Below are 15,901 nucleotides of genomic sequence, written 5' to 3' on the forward strand. Positions count from 1 at the left end.
ATAAAATGGAAATTCAATAAAAGACTTGATCATTTTGGAAAAAAGACATGCAGTAGATGCAGCTCGGTGTACAGATACCTTTTCCTTTCTTCACGCTGAGCGCCACATCTTTTCTTTCTTTTATTTTGGATCGAATCCGCTCTTCTTTATTATATATGATGAGGATATTCCTCAGTATATCTCTAATCAAATCTCTAATCAAATCGTTCAAAAATGACTGCACACCGCAAGAGAAATTTATATAACGCTTTAAAATCCCCTTTTTTCGAGAATTTCCGCTCGGTCCATGTCGGCTGTGTGAGGCTGCTGAAATCCGTCAGAGCGTGTGAGGAGCTCGTGAAGCGCTTGATGGACGGCTGGAGTTCCCGTGGGCTTTGATAATGGAAAGCGAGCTCAGCCAATCAGAATGCAAGGAGCGTCTGTAGAAGCTCACCAGGCCAACCAATGGCATTAGAGAATTCCAGGCTCGGCTGTTTTTTTTTTTTTTTACTGGAAAAATGTATGTACTCAATAATGAGTAAATATTTTCGACAAAACAACATAGACAGCAGCGGGTCAGAAAGGAAAAAAAAGACACATTTGGTTTAATAAATTAATGGATTTATTCAAACAATTCTGTTTTTTTTTTTTAAGGTTTGCATTTGTAATGCACAAACAGCTTGGATAGTATGGGTGCAAAAGAGTACAAATATATACCGAGTTCATTAGGGATTCATGGTTGACACTCGAGACTTGAGGTTCTGTGTTTTTTTTGGAGGAAATGCTCAAGCAAGCGGTGAGATATGAAGCTCGTATGTGCGTTTATTAACACAAACAAGCAGCACCACACATTGCATTCACAGAATTTACTGCATCCTTGTTACCTGCCATGGTGGTTCCAATAAACACACTGGCTTTTGTATATTATGAGAAAGCAGAATTAAAAACGCAAGTGATTTAGCTGAGGTTGAGGAACTACTTATTTTAGACCACGCCCATTTTGACCACTACTTATTTCGACTACGCTCATTCTGAATTCAAATCCAAGCACATATATTTTACTGTAGTTTCCCTTGTCGGTGGTAGTGATACCATCAAAGGTACATCATTCACATGTTCAGAATATTCTACCTGGTGATTATAGTGCACCTTTAATAAGAATTAAGGAATGCACTTGTGTGAACCCTGAAGTGTGCTGGTGTACCTTGAAAGTTTCTTAAAGCCAATCAGAAACATACCACATACACTATATGGACAATAGTATTGGGACACCTGCCTTTTTCAGCCATATATGGTTCTTCCACAAACTGTTACCACAACGCCTGTGGTACACAATTATAAGAATCTTTGGATGTGGTGGCATTAAATTTCCCCTTCACTTCAATTAGGAGACCCAAACCTGTTCCATCACGATAATGCCCCTGTACACAAATCCAGCTCCATGAACATATCGTTTATATGTGTTGGAGTGGAAGATCATAAATGACCTGCTACAGAGATCTGACCTCAACAATGTTGAACACCTTTGGGATGAATTAGAATGCTGACTGCACCAGAGGCCTCCTCACCTCATCTACATCAGTACCTGAGTTTACTAACAGACCTGTGGCTGAATGAACATTTCCACAAGCACACTCCGAAATCTAGTGGAACATCTCCCTAGAAAAGTGAAGATTATTATACCTGTAATTACAAACTAAATCTTGGGATGTTCAAAAAGCAGATGAATCTTATGGTCAGGTGTCTACAAACTTTTTATCCATTTAGTGAACGTTTCCAAAAAAGGGATGCACATGCTCAAATTATGAATGACCTTCATTTCAATGGAAGTAACAGATGTGTGATTACCACAAACTAATATATATGTACATTTCTTTGTGCAGACAAATGAACAGAACAAAACAAAAAAAAACATTTACATTCTCCTATAAAGGAGTCGTTCTGCCAAATGATTTAATGAATTTTTATTTAAGATATTTCTAAATGAATCAGTATGAACCCCTGCATTCAGAAATACTAGTTGTTTTACAGTTAAAGTGTAATTGTGCATGATTTAAATCATGTAGTTCTGCATAGTAAATATATTTTGACCAAAAAAACAAACAAACAAAAAAAAAAAAACAGCTATTAGACTTCCATTGTCACTTTTGAGTAAATGGCTTTCTGTTTATTTCTTACAACACAGAAACATGTAGTCTGTGGTAATCACATATATGCTATAGATATGCTGAATTAAAAGACTTCTTGAAGACCTCTGTATTAATAGTACATAATGAACGATGGTGTATTTGTACATTAATATGTATTTCTTTTGCAAATGCAAAATTTTATCCAGACTCTCAGCTTTTACAGCTGTGGGATTTAAACCCACAACCTTCGTTTTGTTTATTATCAGCTCAGAACCTTATCTTTCATCACTTTTCTCACCGATCTGTGCTTCTTCATTTTTTAAACAAACAGATACTGTGTTAACTATGTGCTAGTGTTGTTAGTAAAGGATGAGGATGTAGCTGGAGAGCAAAATGTATCCAATACAGCAATAAAGAAAATAGTCAAAGTAAACACGGCACTTGTACTCTATCGGGCATTTTTCCCCCATCAGTGTTATAAAAAGAAAAGATGGAATCAAACATATTCCTGTCAATCCCTAAAGAAGTCCTGTGTTGCTATTTAACTTAATGAACTTTTGTTATGTGGCGTTTGTTGTAAAGTAGCATGTAGGAAAATGTCAGCCGTTACTGTTTGAATGTTATCTTCAGGATGGGGAAAGAAGTTTAACTTATATTAGCTCTCATACTGTCACTGTGGATGATCTGTTACTTCTGCACCCTGTCATTCATCATTTTCGAATAGTTTTTGTTTCCGTGAATAACTGTAAGAGTTCAAAATCTTGACATGAACCAGACTCCTTTAGAATCAAACAGAGAGATGATATACAATTAAGTATCTTCAATTATTCATAGCTTAAGGGGAAAATATATATATTCTATTTATTACGATATAATCTGTATTATAATTTCCCGAAAAACCTAAAGGATTTCCCCAAAACTTATTTTTCCAACTAATCCCCTACTACTACTCATACCACTACTCTTCCCTGCGCTCTGCACTCTCTTGTACAGGAAATAAAAACACGTGGAATAAGAAAAAACAAATGTTGTACAGTACCTGCTCTATTGAAAGGAGTTTGTTTACAAAGACACAGACTTTAAAACTGAAAACCTGCTTTACCTCTTTATTTTGGATACTCATTACCTCTGAGTGCTGTTGAAGAAGCAGCTCATAGTTTTAACTTAAAAGAAGAAAGTTCCTACGTCGGCATTACGACATTAAAACACGAGTTGACTTCATAAATGTAAGCTTACTAGGTCTATGAACTCTTCCGGACCGAACGAAACACCTTCTTGCATGATCAGTTGACAGAAGTATCAGACGTGTGGATTGAGGAAGCGCTGCAATGACGTGGTAATGATGAAAAGTAAGACTTTGTGGATGGTGGTTCAGAGCTGGTTCAGTAGAGGTGCACAACCACTTAAACCTTCTTCAACTTGTCCGGCTTTTTCTCTGCCACACAGATGCTGAACTTTCCTTACAGCATTACAGGATCTCCAGATCCACGTGCCGCACTTCTGGATTGCGTTGCTGGTTTAACAAAAATAAATACAAATTGAAATAGAAAAGAAAAAGAAATAAGAATGAGAAAAAACACTAAAAAGCAAATATGCAAATACACTCATTTTAAATTCACATTAGATTCCCATTATGCATGGACTTTTTTTTTTTTATCAGTAAAACCTCAAACAAAAGAAAAAGTTAATTTCTCATTAGATATAACTATTGATCAATGACAACAACATTATCTATATACTTTGACATCGATTTTCTCAATTTGTCAAACATTATGTTACATTACCGTAATTTCCGGACTATAAGACGCACCCACTGAATTTTACAAATATTTTTATTTTTAACATAAATAAGCCGCACCTTGTGTATAAGCCGCACACAAGGTGTCTACACCGAAACTTTCCCGAAAGACAGTGTCTGTTACACAGTGTAAGGGGTGAAATATGTTGTGGCTCCTTTAAGAGCAGAGCAGCATTTTGGGAACAGCACATCACTGCATTCTTCCGGTGTTACTGCGTGTGTGCGTGTGAGACTGAGGATTATGTGCTCATTATTTTCTGATGCTCATTTCTAAGTTTCTTTGACTAACCTGTAACGCTGTTGCCAAGAAAAATAAAAAAGCATGAGTTTTGGAAACCTGTCTGTGCTTATATGATTTCTGTTGCAACTGGAGTTAGTGAGCTCTCCCTTCATCCAGACTTAACATGTTACACGGCTTGTATCTAAACAGTAGCCGACCAAGAAAGTCATTGTTCACTGTCTTCCTCCTTCCTTTCACAACTATTTCTCTCGGGAGTTTATCTTTTGGCATCGTCGTGCGTTTAAAAATCAACACCGGTGGAGGTTTTTCTCCCGATGCCGTGCAGCTCAGAACACAGGTCAGGTGTGTTTTTTCATTTCAGTTCGAAAATTTAATTGGTCTAATGTCATGGGTTCAGTTTTTTGGCTTGAAGTTTGTGAAACCGGAAAAAGGCAGGAAAAAATTCATAAATTAGCCGCTTCGTTGTTTAAGCCGCGGGGTTCAAAACGTGGAAAAAAAAGTAGCGGCTTATAGTCCGGAAAATACGGTATACCAGATTCACTTGATATATTATAAAAAAGGGGGATTTTTCTAGTTTATTTGAAGAGGCGAAACGTCAAAGTGGCTTGCTCGGCCTGTGTGTGTGTGTGTGTGTGAAGCACTAAACTATACTGACAGTACAGGGTCAGATTCCATATGTGAGAGGACACATTGTCCGCAGATATAATGTCTGTAAACAGAGGGAAATGGTGGTCCAAAACAAACCACTCTAATGGTAGGCTGAGAGAGAGGGGAAAATATTTAGTAAATGTAGAATATACACCAATCAGGCATAACATTGATCACTGACAGGTGAAATGAATAACACTGATTATCTCTTCACCATGGCACCTGTTAGGGGGTGGGATTTATTAGGCAGCAAGTGAATATTTTGTTTTTTAAGTTGATGTGTAAGAAGCAGGTAAAATGGGTGAGCATAAAGATTTGAGCGAGTTGTGATGGCAAGACAACTGCGTCAGAGCATCTCCAAAACTGCAGCTCCTGTGGGTAGTCATTATCTATCAAAAGTGGTCCAAGGAAGGAATGATGCACATGGGGAGTGAAGGCTGGCCCATGTGGTCCGATCCAACAGACGAGCTCCTGTAGCTCAAATTGCTTAAGAAGTTAATGCTGTTAATGCTCCACAGGTCAGGACTGTTAATGCTCCACAGGTCGGGACTGTTTTGCAGTAAAAGTCGGACCAACACAATATTAGGCAGGTGGTCATAATGTTATGCCTGATCAGTGTATATATGATATATATACATATACACAGTAATCCCTTGTTTATTGCAGAATATATATTTTGGAAATGAGGAATTACTGTATATTTGTAAAAAACAAAACAAAAAATTCTAACAAGAAACCACTTTGAAAGAAACAAACAAAAAGGTTTTTAAGACTGATGCACCTTGAGCTCTTTCTCCAGACGGTCCACCTCTGCTCCCAGGGTGTCGATGATGTTCTCCCCATGTTTCAGCATATAGACTTCCAACTCTTCAGGAGTCTTTACCTGCTGAATTTCCTACAACCGGTAAACAAGTTTTTGTTATGCAAGATATACGGCACTACACAAGTCCACATTGTGGTTGTTCTGTACGTACATTAAGCATCTGATCAATGTCCTGCTTTTCCAAATAGGACCGTGTAACCACCCGTCCATCAAAGTCCACCTCAGCCTTAAAGCGCACTTTACTCAGTCCAATATCGGTGGCTTTTACATCATGAATGGCTCTGAGGACACAAGACAATTGTGTATGCATTCATTATCCAGTCATACTTTCAAAGATTTACACAGATCTTAAAAATTTTTTTACCTGACAGCAGGGTCGTTCTCCAAAAACTCTGTGAGCTTCTGCACATGCTCGGCCTGAATGGACCGACCCAATAGAGCCTGTGTATTGGTGTAGATAAGGAAGGCCGAGACGGTTCCCAGCAAAGTGCCCACACTGAGGGAACCCACACTATCATAATAAGGGTTACCTAAAAACAGGGAATGTACACTAGCGATCAAAATTTGAGAACAATTTATAAACAATTGAACAATTCTGAAATAATGTCATCTTCACTGCTCAACAGTTGAAGGAGTTTTTGTCCTGTCTATACAATGCTTCCAGAACACCTTTTTCACAAATTAACTAAGGCATTTCCAAAAAAAACATTATTTTGCAGAAAACACACTGATCAAAATTAGACAACAATGACTGTAGCATGGAAAAAGATTACAACAATATTTTGTGAAGGTTACAACAGTCAGCAATTAGTAGGAAGTATACAGGCCTCTGCTCTGAATGACTTTAGCACATCTGCGGCCACAGGACAGCACTAGTCTCTCACACTGCTCTGGTGTGATTTTGGTCCACTCTTCTTCCAGTCTCCTCCACAGTTCGGTGACTGTAGTGGGTTTCTTGGCCATAACTTTGTCGCCAAGGATTCTCCAGAGGTTCTCTATTGGGTTGAGATCAGGACTCTGGGCAGGCCATGTCATTATTTCAATGTTTTCAGTTTCAAGGAACTGCTTTACCCGTTTTGCTGTGTGACATGGAGCGTTGTCCTGCATGAACACTGCGGGCTGATTGGGTGATGAACGCAGTGTTATGATGAACGATATGTTGTTAAAGAAGGTTCTAATAAACATTTGCATTCACTCTGCCATGTAGCTGTATAAGAGGCCCAACTCCTGCTGCAGAAAACATGCCCCAAACCATGACACTTCCTCCTCCACTTTTCACTGACTTCTTTACAAACTTTGGGTTCAGTCTTTCTCCAGTTTGTCGCCGAACATAATGTTTTCCATCGGACCCAAATAAATTAAACTTGCTTTTATCACTGAAGTGAACTTTGGACCAGTTCTCCTCTGTCCACACAACATGCTTAGTCTAGCCTTTTGATTCTTTCTGCTAATGAGAGGTTTGGTCACTGCAGAGTGGGCTTTCAGTCCAAATACTCTTAAACTTCGCAACATTGTATGACGAGACAGCTCCTTACCCTGTTCAGCACTGAACTGGTGAGCAATTCCAGCTGCAGTGTGGAAACGATTGCCCATTGAGATCCTCCGCAGTATCCTGTCCTCTCTTGTATTTGTCTTCCGTGGACGACCAGCCTTCTTGGCGGACTTGAATGAGTTTGTGATGTTGTAAAAATTAAATATTCTTGAAATCACAGATTTGGAACGACCAACTTGTCTTGCTATGGCTGATAGGGTCATCCCTTTGGCCTTCATCTGGACAACCTGCTGCTGGAGGCTCTTAGTCACTTTAGAACGGCCCACCATCTTGCAGAGTCAGTAAAACTCGAAGTTAGGCTGCCAGTTAAATAGGGGTTGACAGATAATCAAGGAAATTAGCACCAGGTGCCAGATTAACACCAATAACTGGGAGGTATCTGAAAGTGTTTCCTAATTTTGATCTGTTTTTTTTTGGAAAATAATGTTTTTTTTTTTTTTTTATGCCTTAGTTAATTTGTGGAAAAGGTGTTCTGGAAGCATGGTATAGACAGGACAGAAACTACTTTAACTGTTGAGCAGTGAAGATGACATTATTTCAGAATTGTTCAATTGTTTATAAATTGTTCTTTAATTTTGATCGCCAGTGTAGATTATTAACCGGCAATTCTCACAGTCAAAGTTGCACTCTCAATTCCAACACTATTAATTAATAGTATTTTAAAACTCAGAAAAAGCTGCAGCAGTAACTTCAGGTATTAATACATATAACACTAAGGTGAGGTTAAATTCTAATGTCTGATTGGTAAAAAAAAGTTGATTCATTTTCTATAACATCAACCCTGACAGTAGTGCTTGCTCTAAGCCAAACTGCAGATGTTTTGTGTTTTGGTTGATGTGTTTGAGGATTCCCTGAAGAGATATTTATTTAATATTAATAAAACGATTCTGTAGTCTAAAGACTTTATACCATTTTATAAGAGTCAGAGTCACCAGTCTTCTGGGGATTTGCAGTTTCCAGATTTTTGATATCATGATAAGATGGAATTCTTTGTCTAACTGTTTGGCTTAAGAGAGAATAAAAATGCTGGAGAGGGAACAATGGATTGTAGCTGCTATAACATAAGTGATAACGCCACCTAACTTGCTTCGATGGCATTCCACACCATTAAATAAAACATTAAAATGATTTGATGTGTCCTGTATTAGTAATTAAGAAAAATGTTATCCAAGTAAATTCCTGCATTATAACAGGAATAAAACACTCTTGAAACTTGCTGTTGAAGAATAATTTTAGGTGCTGTGATGTGGCATAATAAGCATCATTTTGCATTATTTTCTCTAACGAAACGATGTGCCCGTGTTTGTCTTATTCTACATTTTCAGTGATTATATTTTTTTTATATTAAAAAAAAATATATAAAATAGAATAATTTTATTCTATTCTAAGAATTAAAATTTTAATAATTAAAACAAAGTTTAATATCAGTTTTTGTTGCATTTTACTGCATTTAAATAAAATAAGGTAGTTAGATTATTTTATATGATATTATTGCGGAAGTCATAGCTGGTATTAACACTAATATACTAATATTCGATACCTATCATCACTATACCTTAAAGCAGTGGTCCCCAACCTTTTCTGCGCCACGGACCGGATTAATGTCAGACAATATTTTCACGGACCGGACTTTAAGGTGTGGCAGATAAATACAACAAAATAAAAGGATACGGCCGGCATAAAAACTGGTATTTTCTAATATAATAATAAACGTGAATCCACTGTGTTGTTTTTTTGTTCATTTTGCTAGCTTGGGGGTTTCAAATTAGCGGTAATGTATTATGTGTTAGCGGCAGGAGCCCCTTTAAGAAGGTAGCGGATGGAGGTAAGACATGTGACCGAGGGAAGTATCTTGACATTCATCATGAGTGAGTCATATACAGATGTGGGGGAGAGAATCCGGTAATTTTCCAAAATAAAACATCATTCAGAATCAGATAATAAATAAAATGTAAATATTGTAAGTTATGTATTCTTTCTGTGCAGCCCGGTACGAATTGACGCACGGACCAGTGTCATAATGAATTCAAAAACATCTGCATTGCAAACAATGAACTAATTAAGAACATTCCTGTTATAAATTAGACCCAGCATTACAATACATGTAAGAAAATGTTACTGTATAACGAATGCAACTGAGCAATTATTGTCAAGAAACACTCAGAAGAAAATGTGCATGGAAATTGGTTCATTATGTGTGCATTTACCCGTGAGGGAGGTTAAACCCATACAGCCTGCAGCCATCACCACACCCAGAACAGCTGCAGCATCCTCCAGCAAAACCACATTGGTACTGGGGTCTCGACTCTGCATTACTGAAACGCACATACAACAACGCCATAATGTACATAAAAGCCTTTAACAGGAAACAACCTGACATAAATGCTAAAACTAAACACACATAATAATCAAAGAGAAGTTTCAAACTAAATCTGGCAACCAATAATTGAACTATTTAAATAAAATATCATACCATATTCATAGAACGAGAATCCATGCTTCTGGGCACTCTTCCTGATTTCATTAATGGCCACCAGGAGTGTTGCTATTTGACAAAACATAAGAACTTAGCTATGCTAAATATTACTTATATATTCAAATTTAAAGGAGATTTTTACAGGACGATTACCTCCTTCTGAAACTAAAGATCCTGCTAAAATACAGTATGCCTGCAAACACACACAGATATTACTCATATGAATATTAATAAAGATAATGTTACAATTATTTGCATGTTGAATGAACACTCACTAACCCAGAGTAGCGATTCTATTGGGTGAGGGTGCATAAGTCCAATAATACCGTGGTACCAAGACAGGCCGGCACCCATCATGAAAATGCCCACACCACTGATGAGGGAAACGATGTAGGGCATGTTGGAAAAGCCGTACCTTTAAAACAAAAGAAAATAAGGAAACACCTGTTTCATATCGGACTACTTACACATCGGCTGTGGAGTCTTCAGACTGAAATCCTTTGTGTGTAAGTACTTATACTCACGGGTGGCCAGCGTCAGGGTTACGCACAGACTGACTGATTCCCAGTGCAAGAAGAGCCTGCATTTAAAACACAACAAAACAAAACAAAAAAGTTATAGAAAAAAAACCCTCAGAGATGCCAACCACGCTAATGTAAAAATAATGGAATGCATGATAATAAATGATAATCACGGAGTCCCTATCTCATATAATACTGCAGAAAAGATTAATAACACATGCAAACAAAATCAACTAAAACAATTGAAGAGTGTTACAAAATTCAGCAATTTCTACTACTTTTACCATTGTGTAATTTATTTATTTTTCTGCTATGGTTTGCATATAGTACTGTGTCTTAAATGATAGCTTTCCTTAAAATGATATCATTTTCCTAAATTAAGAAACATTCCAATATATCGCCTTGCTTACAGTATCGCAACCTTTGTATCATCGTATCGTATCGCCAGATACTTGCAGATGCACAGACCTTCATTTTACCGGTCTGTTTTTTTTTTTCATCACAGATATTCCTAATATAATCTAAAGATGCTTGCACCCTTATTTTACTTTAGCACATCAATTAAAAAACAAAGAGTGTATAACCTGGTTACAGGTATCGGCCAGGGAATGGATGGCCTCTGAGAACATGCTGGCTGATCCAGTATGAATCCACGCCAGAAGTTTGAAAATAAAATTCAGTCCGTTTCTGAGAAGCAAAAAAAAAAAAAAAACCATCTCAAAACACAAACACATTCCTTTCATCTATCTGCATCAGCAATGATGACTTAAAGACATCACATATAACTTTACGAATGATTTACTACAAACTAATTAGGTCATTAATGGAGAAATACAGGCTGTTTGGAGCAACCACACAGATGCACTCCATAAAGGCCTGATAAATGTTTCCTGTAAATCGCTCATGTGCACATGTTTTACTCAATCGCTTTAATCTAATACACATTAAATATGTAGTCACTTCTGTCTGGTTAAATCTGGTCAGCTGAACCCAAATTGCCCTAATTAAGGAGCCTGAATGTCCTTTACAGAACACTACTGACTTTTCAGTATTAACTGCACATGCTATCTTCATAGCTCTCTATGAAGTTATTGAAGGACTTGAGCATATTTGGAAACTTACATGCATAGGGCTACCATCACAACCTTTCCTGGCCCCTGGAGGAAAGTAGCTCTATTGCTTGATCGAGGCTGTGAAAAGAGGTTTTGCATGCTGAACCAAACAAATCATTGAATTATGAATGCACTTAAACAATAAGGTATGGAACTGTGATAATGGTGGGAGTAGTGCCCCCATTTATGTAGTTCAATTAGGCAGGTCACATGTGTATATTATGTTGGTAATGTGAGAAATATTAGAGATGGTGGAGAAACACTAAAGGAACAACATTCTTTCCACTTTCTCTTTAAAAGAATGAACTAATAAAAATTCAACTGGTTTTTCTTTTATCAACTATATTATTGTTACATTTTCTGTCTGGCTGCAGCAATTTCCTTCTTTTACCACAGCTGTTAAAGCCGATTCTTCATGAAAATTTTTTATCTGGCATATAGCAGAGACATAAATACTCACCTTTGTGTTTCCACGGAAATCCTCATACTCTTTTAACAACTGCTGATTGCGGAATATATCTAAGGATATGAAAAAACAGAACAGAAGAGAAAACTAAATCCTAGACCAAATGACAAAATCAATCTGAAAGCTTTGCTTTAATTTCACAACATACTGCATTGCAAGCATACACAAAATACAGGACGCCTTTAGGGGTTAAAAATGCTGTAGATCTGAATAATAAAACACCAAAAATAAAAAATAAACACTTTGCAGTTATAAATTATAGAGAGCACATACTTTCTTGGAACTGTCGCTCCACCTCTTTCCTCAGATTTCTCTCTCGAGCAAGGGCCTCCATACTGCCCCAAACTTCCAGAGCCCTACAACCCACAAAACAACCAAGAAGAAATTAATCACTACACAATGTGAAGAAAAAATATATGAATTAGAAGTTATAAAGTAAATACTTGGCCTCCACGTCTGAACGTAAAAAGACTGTAAATGCCTCCGTGTCATCATGAGGACTCCGTCTACGAATCTTCCTCAGTTGCTCTAGGTCACTGAAATCATCAATCAAAAAGCATATAGTATTAGCATTTTCCAAATTAAACAAGGATGAGATGAAGGATGATGTTCCAAAGTAAAGCGAGATTCTTCTCTGATGTCTGTAGTGAGGCGGACGTATGAGCTCGTTCACCTGGGTTTGAGGCAGAACTCATTCATTGCCCTCACAGCAGTGATGAAATTGTTCTGAGTGTATTTGGTACCATATTCCCGCTTCTTTAGCACTGCCCGCACTGAACACATCAGGAGGAACAGAATTATATGCTGCAATCCACAGTAAAAAAAAAGTAAATTACAGTAGAGTCACAATTCCTGCTTTACCTTTTACTTGAATGCTTTCTGCATTTGGCAGGTTCAGAGGTTTGGATCCTGCAAAAAATAAAAAAATAATCAAGAAAGTACATGAAGAATGAATTTTGTTGCTTCATGTTAGAAATGTAAACTAACAAATATTACAGTTACCAGTCGGCTCTTTGGGGGACTGAGCAGTGAGCACTTCATCAGTGGGTTTTGTGCCATTTTGGCCTGATTCTGTTGGTGGTCCGTCTTTACTGCTGCCAGCAGTAGAAAAGTACTGAACCTGTGCCCAGGCTATAGAAGCTCCTCTCGGGTCAGGAAAGCGAAACCACAAGCTGCAGCCTTTACATCCGCTTTGCCAGCCTGCATATAAACAGCACTAAATGTCACACAATCAAACCTGAACTGAATTTTCCAAAAGTTATCCCACATTTTTTTTCTTCCCTCGAATGGCAATCATGCAAAAGTCTTCTTTGCAAATAAAGTTAGAATAAAAATGTTTCATTCCACCTATGCCTGGAGATTTCTGGACTACTTTGTAGTTTAATGTAGTGTGTAGTTTGAGTGATACAAAGTCCGAGTGGTTTACCATAACATTGTCGTGATACTCGGGGAGGAAGTTGAGACAGGTGAGATCGCTGTTGCAGGTTAATTCTGCACAAAGTCTGCCATGGCCGAGGTGCCAGGCAGCGGAACATCCTCTCTGTGACAAGTCTGGAAGAACACTGCTGGAACCTGCTGGAAATTTACAAAAGCACAAAGATGCAATGCATCATGACTTCTTGCAAAAAGTTCAGCAACAATTTACTGGTCAAAATGTTGAAATGACTACACACATTTAAAAACCTGTATATTACTGTATATTCAGAGTATGCAGTAGGTTTACTGGTCTGCACTATCTTGTGTTATGTGTATTGTCCCACAATGTCTTGTGTTGTCTGTACTGTTTGCACTAGGTTGCACTCGATGCACTTTATGTAGCTTTATGTTATGTAGCTTTATGTTGTGTGTTATAGCTCTATGTTGTTTAGTGTAGCACCAGGGTTCTGGAGGAACGTTGTCTCGTTTTTACCGTGTACCACTGTGTTTAGTAGAAATGACAATAAAAGCTTCTTTACTTGAAACCCTAATAATGTAAACATGATGGCAAAGTATATTATTCTCTACATGCTTATTACTATAATATTTAATAACAGACTCATGTATATGTCCCAAAATCAAAGGTTTTATACAAGAAAGACAGATTTGGAATGTTTTAAGCATGTAGAAAAAGTTTATTCCGAGATACCGAACCCTAAATATTCCTGTTCCTTTTGACAACAGCGAAATCACTGTAATGCACTGCAAACATAATAAAATAATTAACTTCAGCCATTTCATTTATGCTGATGAAAGAATGAGCCCTTTGAAAAAGTAAATAATGAAACAGAACCCAAGATATTTGTACCATATGATCTGTAACATATATTTGTAACATATATCTCTTATTAATTATATAAATGTACCAGTCCCCAAGAAATCACTCACAAAATCTATAAATAAATATGCAACTAATTTATTACAACAAATCTTGCAAAAAAAAAATAAAATAAAAAATAAATAAAAACCCATTAAAAAGCTGTCCATATTGCAGTATATTTCATACACATTTGAACTACAAAGTAAAAAGTTAAATACGGTACTTCTATTTAAATTAAGTGTAAATCAAATAATTAAATCTCATTTTCTTAAATACATTTACATCATTCAGCACATGCCCTGATTTACACTTATGATTATCAGTTGCACGTTTTATCACAGGTAAATGATGGCACAGGTGAGGGTTCAGGGTCTTACTCAGGGGCCCAGAAGCAGCATGTTTGTACTGGGATTTAAACTCTTGACCTTCTGGTAGAAAGTCCAATGTCTTGAACAGTGAGTTCAACTTCCTCAGTTCACTTTAGGACACAATAGAAGTAAAATGTGCCAAGACTTGAGGTTTCAGTTTACAGACTGTACAGTCATGTACTTGTTAGTGTGTGATGGGAAACTGGGTTTTAACAGAAACCTCTGGAAGAAACAACAATCTGTAGCTGCAAAATAGAACCAGTAGTAACTTTCTTTACAGCTTGACCAGAGAAAACAGACTACAATTCAACTCAGTTTTATTTGTAAAGCGCTTTTAACAATGGCCGTTGTACTAAAGCAATTTTACAGAGAAAGAGATTATGAAATTGGAATGCATGTTAATGCCCTATAAATATTTTACTTATAAGTCTAATGAGTGACCCAGTGGTGACTGTGGCAAGGAAAAAACATCCCTGAGATGATATGAAGAAGAAACCTTGATGGAAACGAGACTCATGAGGGAACTCATCCTCATCTGGGTGACACTTAATGATGACTCGTTATAGTTTGATTATTTTTGAGGTTTACTGTTTAGTGATGGAAACTAAAATGCAGCACTTGTCATGCAAAAGTCATTATAGAGAACTGTTTATATTAATTACAATCCAAATCTCTCATCATAGTTCATTGATTACTAGGAATTGCTTTTCTAAAGCGACCCAACAGGGCAATAATACCTAAAGAATGTAAATAGTTATAGAAGAACCTACAGTGTGGAAGAGATCAGAAAGCGACAGACTCGGTATGTGGGTCAAAACCAGTCTAGCGCCCAACAACAACAACAACAAATCCAGCAAGTAGCAAATAACCGTCCCAAACGTCCAAATATATCCGGACAGATTTTTACTGAAACAGGGCCTGAAATTAATCAGTCTGGAATTAAATAAATGCTTTATATATATATATATATATATATATATATATATATATATATATATATATATATATATATAGTGTGTGTATTAGTCTGGTCTATTCGGTTGTGATGCTACAGTCGTAGAGGCATCATATCAACTTTGACCGGTAACGTTAGCTATGTAGTCGGCTAACAAAACACACATATACACACACACATTCACACGGCTATTCGTTAGAGTTACATCGGGGTGTCATGTTTTCAGGCTGTACCTTTATGCAGCAGTCTGCCTCTCCACATATCCTAGTCCATACTCCGAGTGGCGGTCGGATAAGAGTTCTCTTACACCGCGCTCACTGACATCCGTCTCACGCCATGAACCCGGTCCAGGAGCATGTGACGTCACGTCTACGCATGCTCTCGCGAGACTGTAGGTAATTAGAAGTCGCGACTGGGGGAGATGGGCGTGATTAGAGCTGCGCATGCGTAAAAAAACATTTCCAAACCAGGAAAGTAAAAACAAACAAAAAGGCCTTAAAACTATAATAAAATAATACAAATCAATTTAGCATCGTA

At 37.3% G+C, this 15,901-nt stretch overlaps 1 protein-coding gene across 3 annotated transcripts; it reads right to left on the bottom strand.

Annotated features, from left to right (window-relative positions):
• Positions 1–1,776: 1,776 nt before the first annotated feature.
• slc30a9 (solute carrier family 30 member 9) lies at positions 1,777–15,767 on the bottom strand. Of its 3 annotated transcripts, none has more exons than XM_083560029.1 (19): positions 15,598–15,767; positions 13,172–13,317; positions 12,748–12,945; positions 12,607–12,654; positions 12,419–12,518; positions 12,189–12,281; positions 12,019–12,101; positions 11,740–11,798; positions 11,290–11,357; positions 10,752–10,854; positions 10,171–10,226; positions 9,926–10,061; positions 9,800–9,839; positions 9,644–9,715; positions 9,378–9,485; positions 5,983–6,148; positions 5,770–5,899; positions 5,577–5,690; positions 1,777–3,621 (listed from the first exon to the last, which is right to left on the bottom strand). In XM_083560029.1, the coding sequence occupies exons 2-19, from the start codon at positions 13,278–13,280 to the stop codon at positions 3,577–3,579; spliced, it is 1,728 nt and encodes a 575-aa protein (XP_083416155.1). In that variant the 5' UTR covers positions 13,281–13,317; positions 15,598–15,767; the 3' UTR covers positions 1,777–3,576. The 3 variants fall into 3 exon arrangements, with proteins under 3 accessions (XP_083416155.1, XP_083416156.1, XP_083416157.1); XM_083560030.1 differs by having other exon boundaries at positions 13,172–13,310; positions 15,598–15,746; XM_083560031.1 differs by lacking the exons at positions 12,607–12,654; positions 12,748–12,945; positions 13,172–13,317 and having other exon boundaries at positions 15,598–15,752.
• Between the last annotated feature and the right edge of the window lie 134 nt (positions 15,768–15,901).

This window comes from Silurus aristotelis (assembly GCF_946808225.1).
Source record: "Silurus aristotelis genome assembly, chromosome: 14".
NCBI classification, from domain to species: Eukaryota; Metazoa; Chordata; class Actinopteri; order Siluriformes; family Siluridae; genus Silurus; species Silurus aristotelis.

Bases quoted from the DNA above. Each gene is read 5' to 3' on its own strand.
- slc30a9 (XM_083560029.1), bottom strand. From the start codon at position 13,280: ATGTTCCGCTGCCTGGCACCTCGGCCATGGCAGACTTTGTGCAGAATT. The intron at 12,655-12,747 runs GTAACTGTAATA...TATTTTTTGCAG, and splicing joins GTCCCCCAAAGAGCCGACTG to GATCCAAACCTCTGAACCTG. The intron at 10,062-10,170 runs GTGAGTATAAGT...TTTGTTTTAAAG, and splicing joins AACCCTGACGCTGGCCACCC to GTACGGCTTTTCCAACATGC.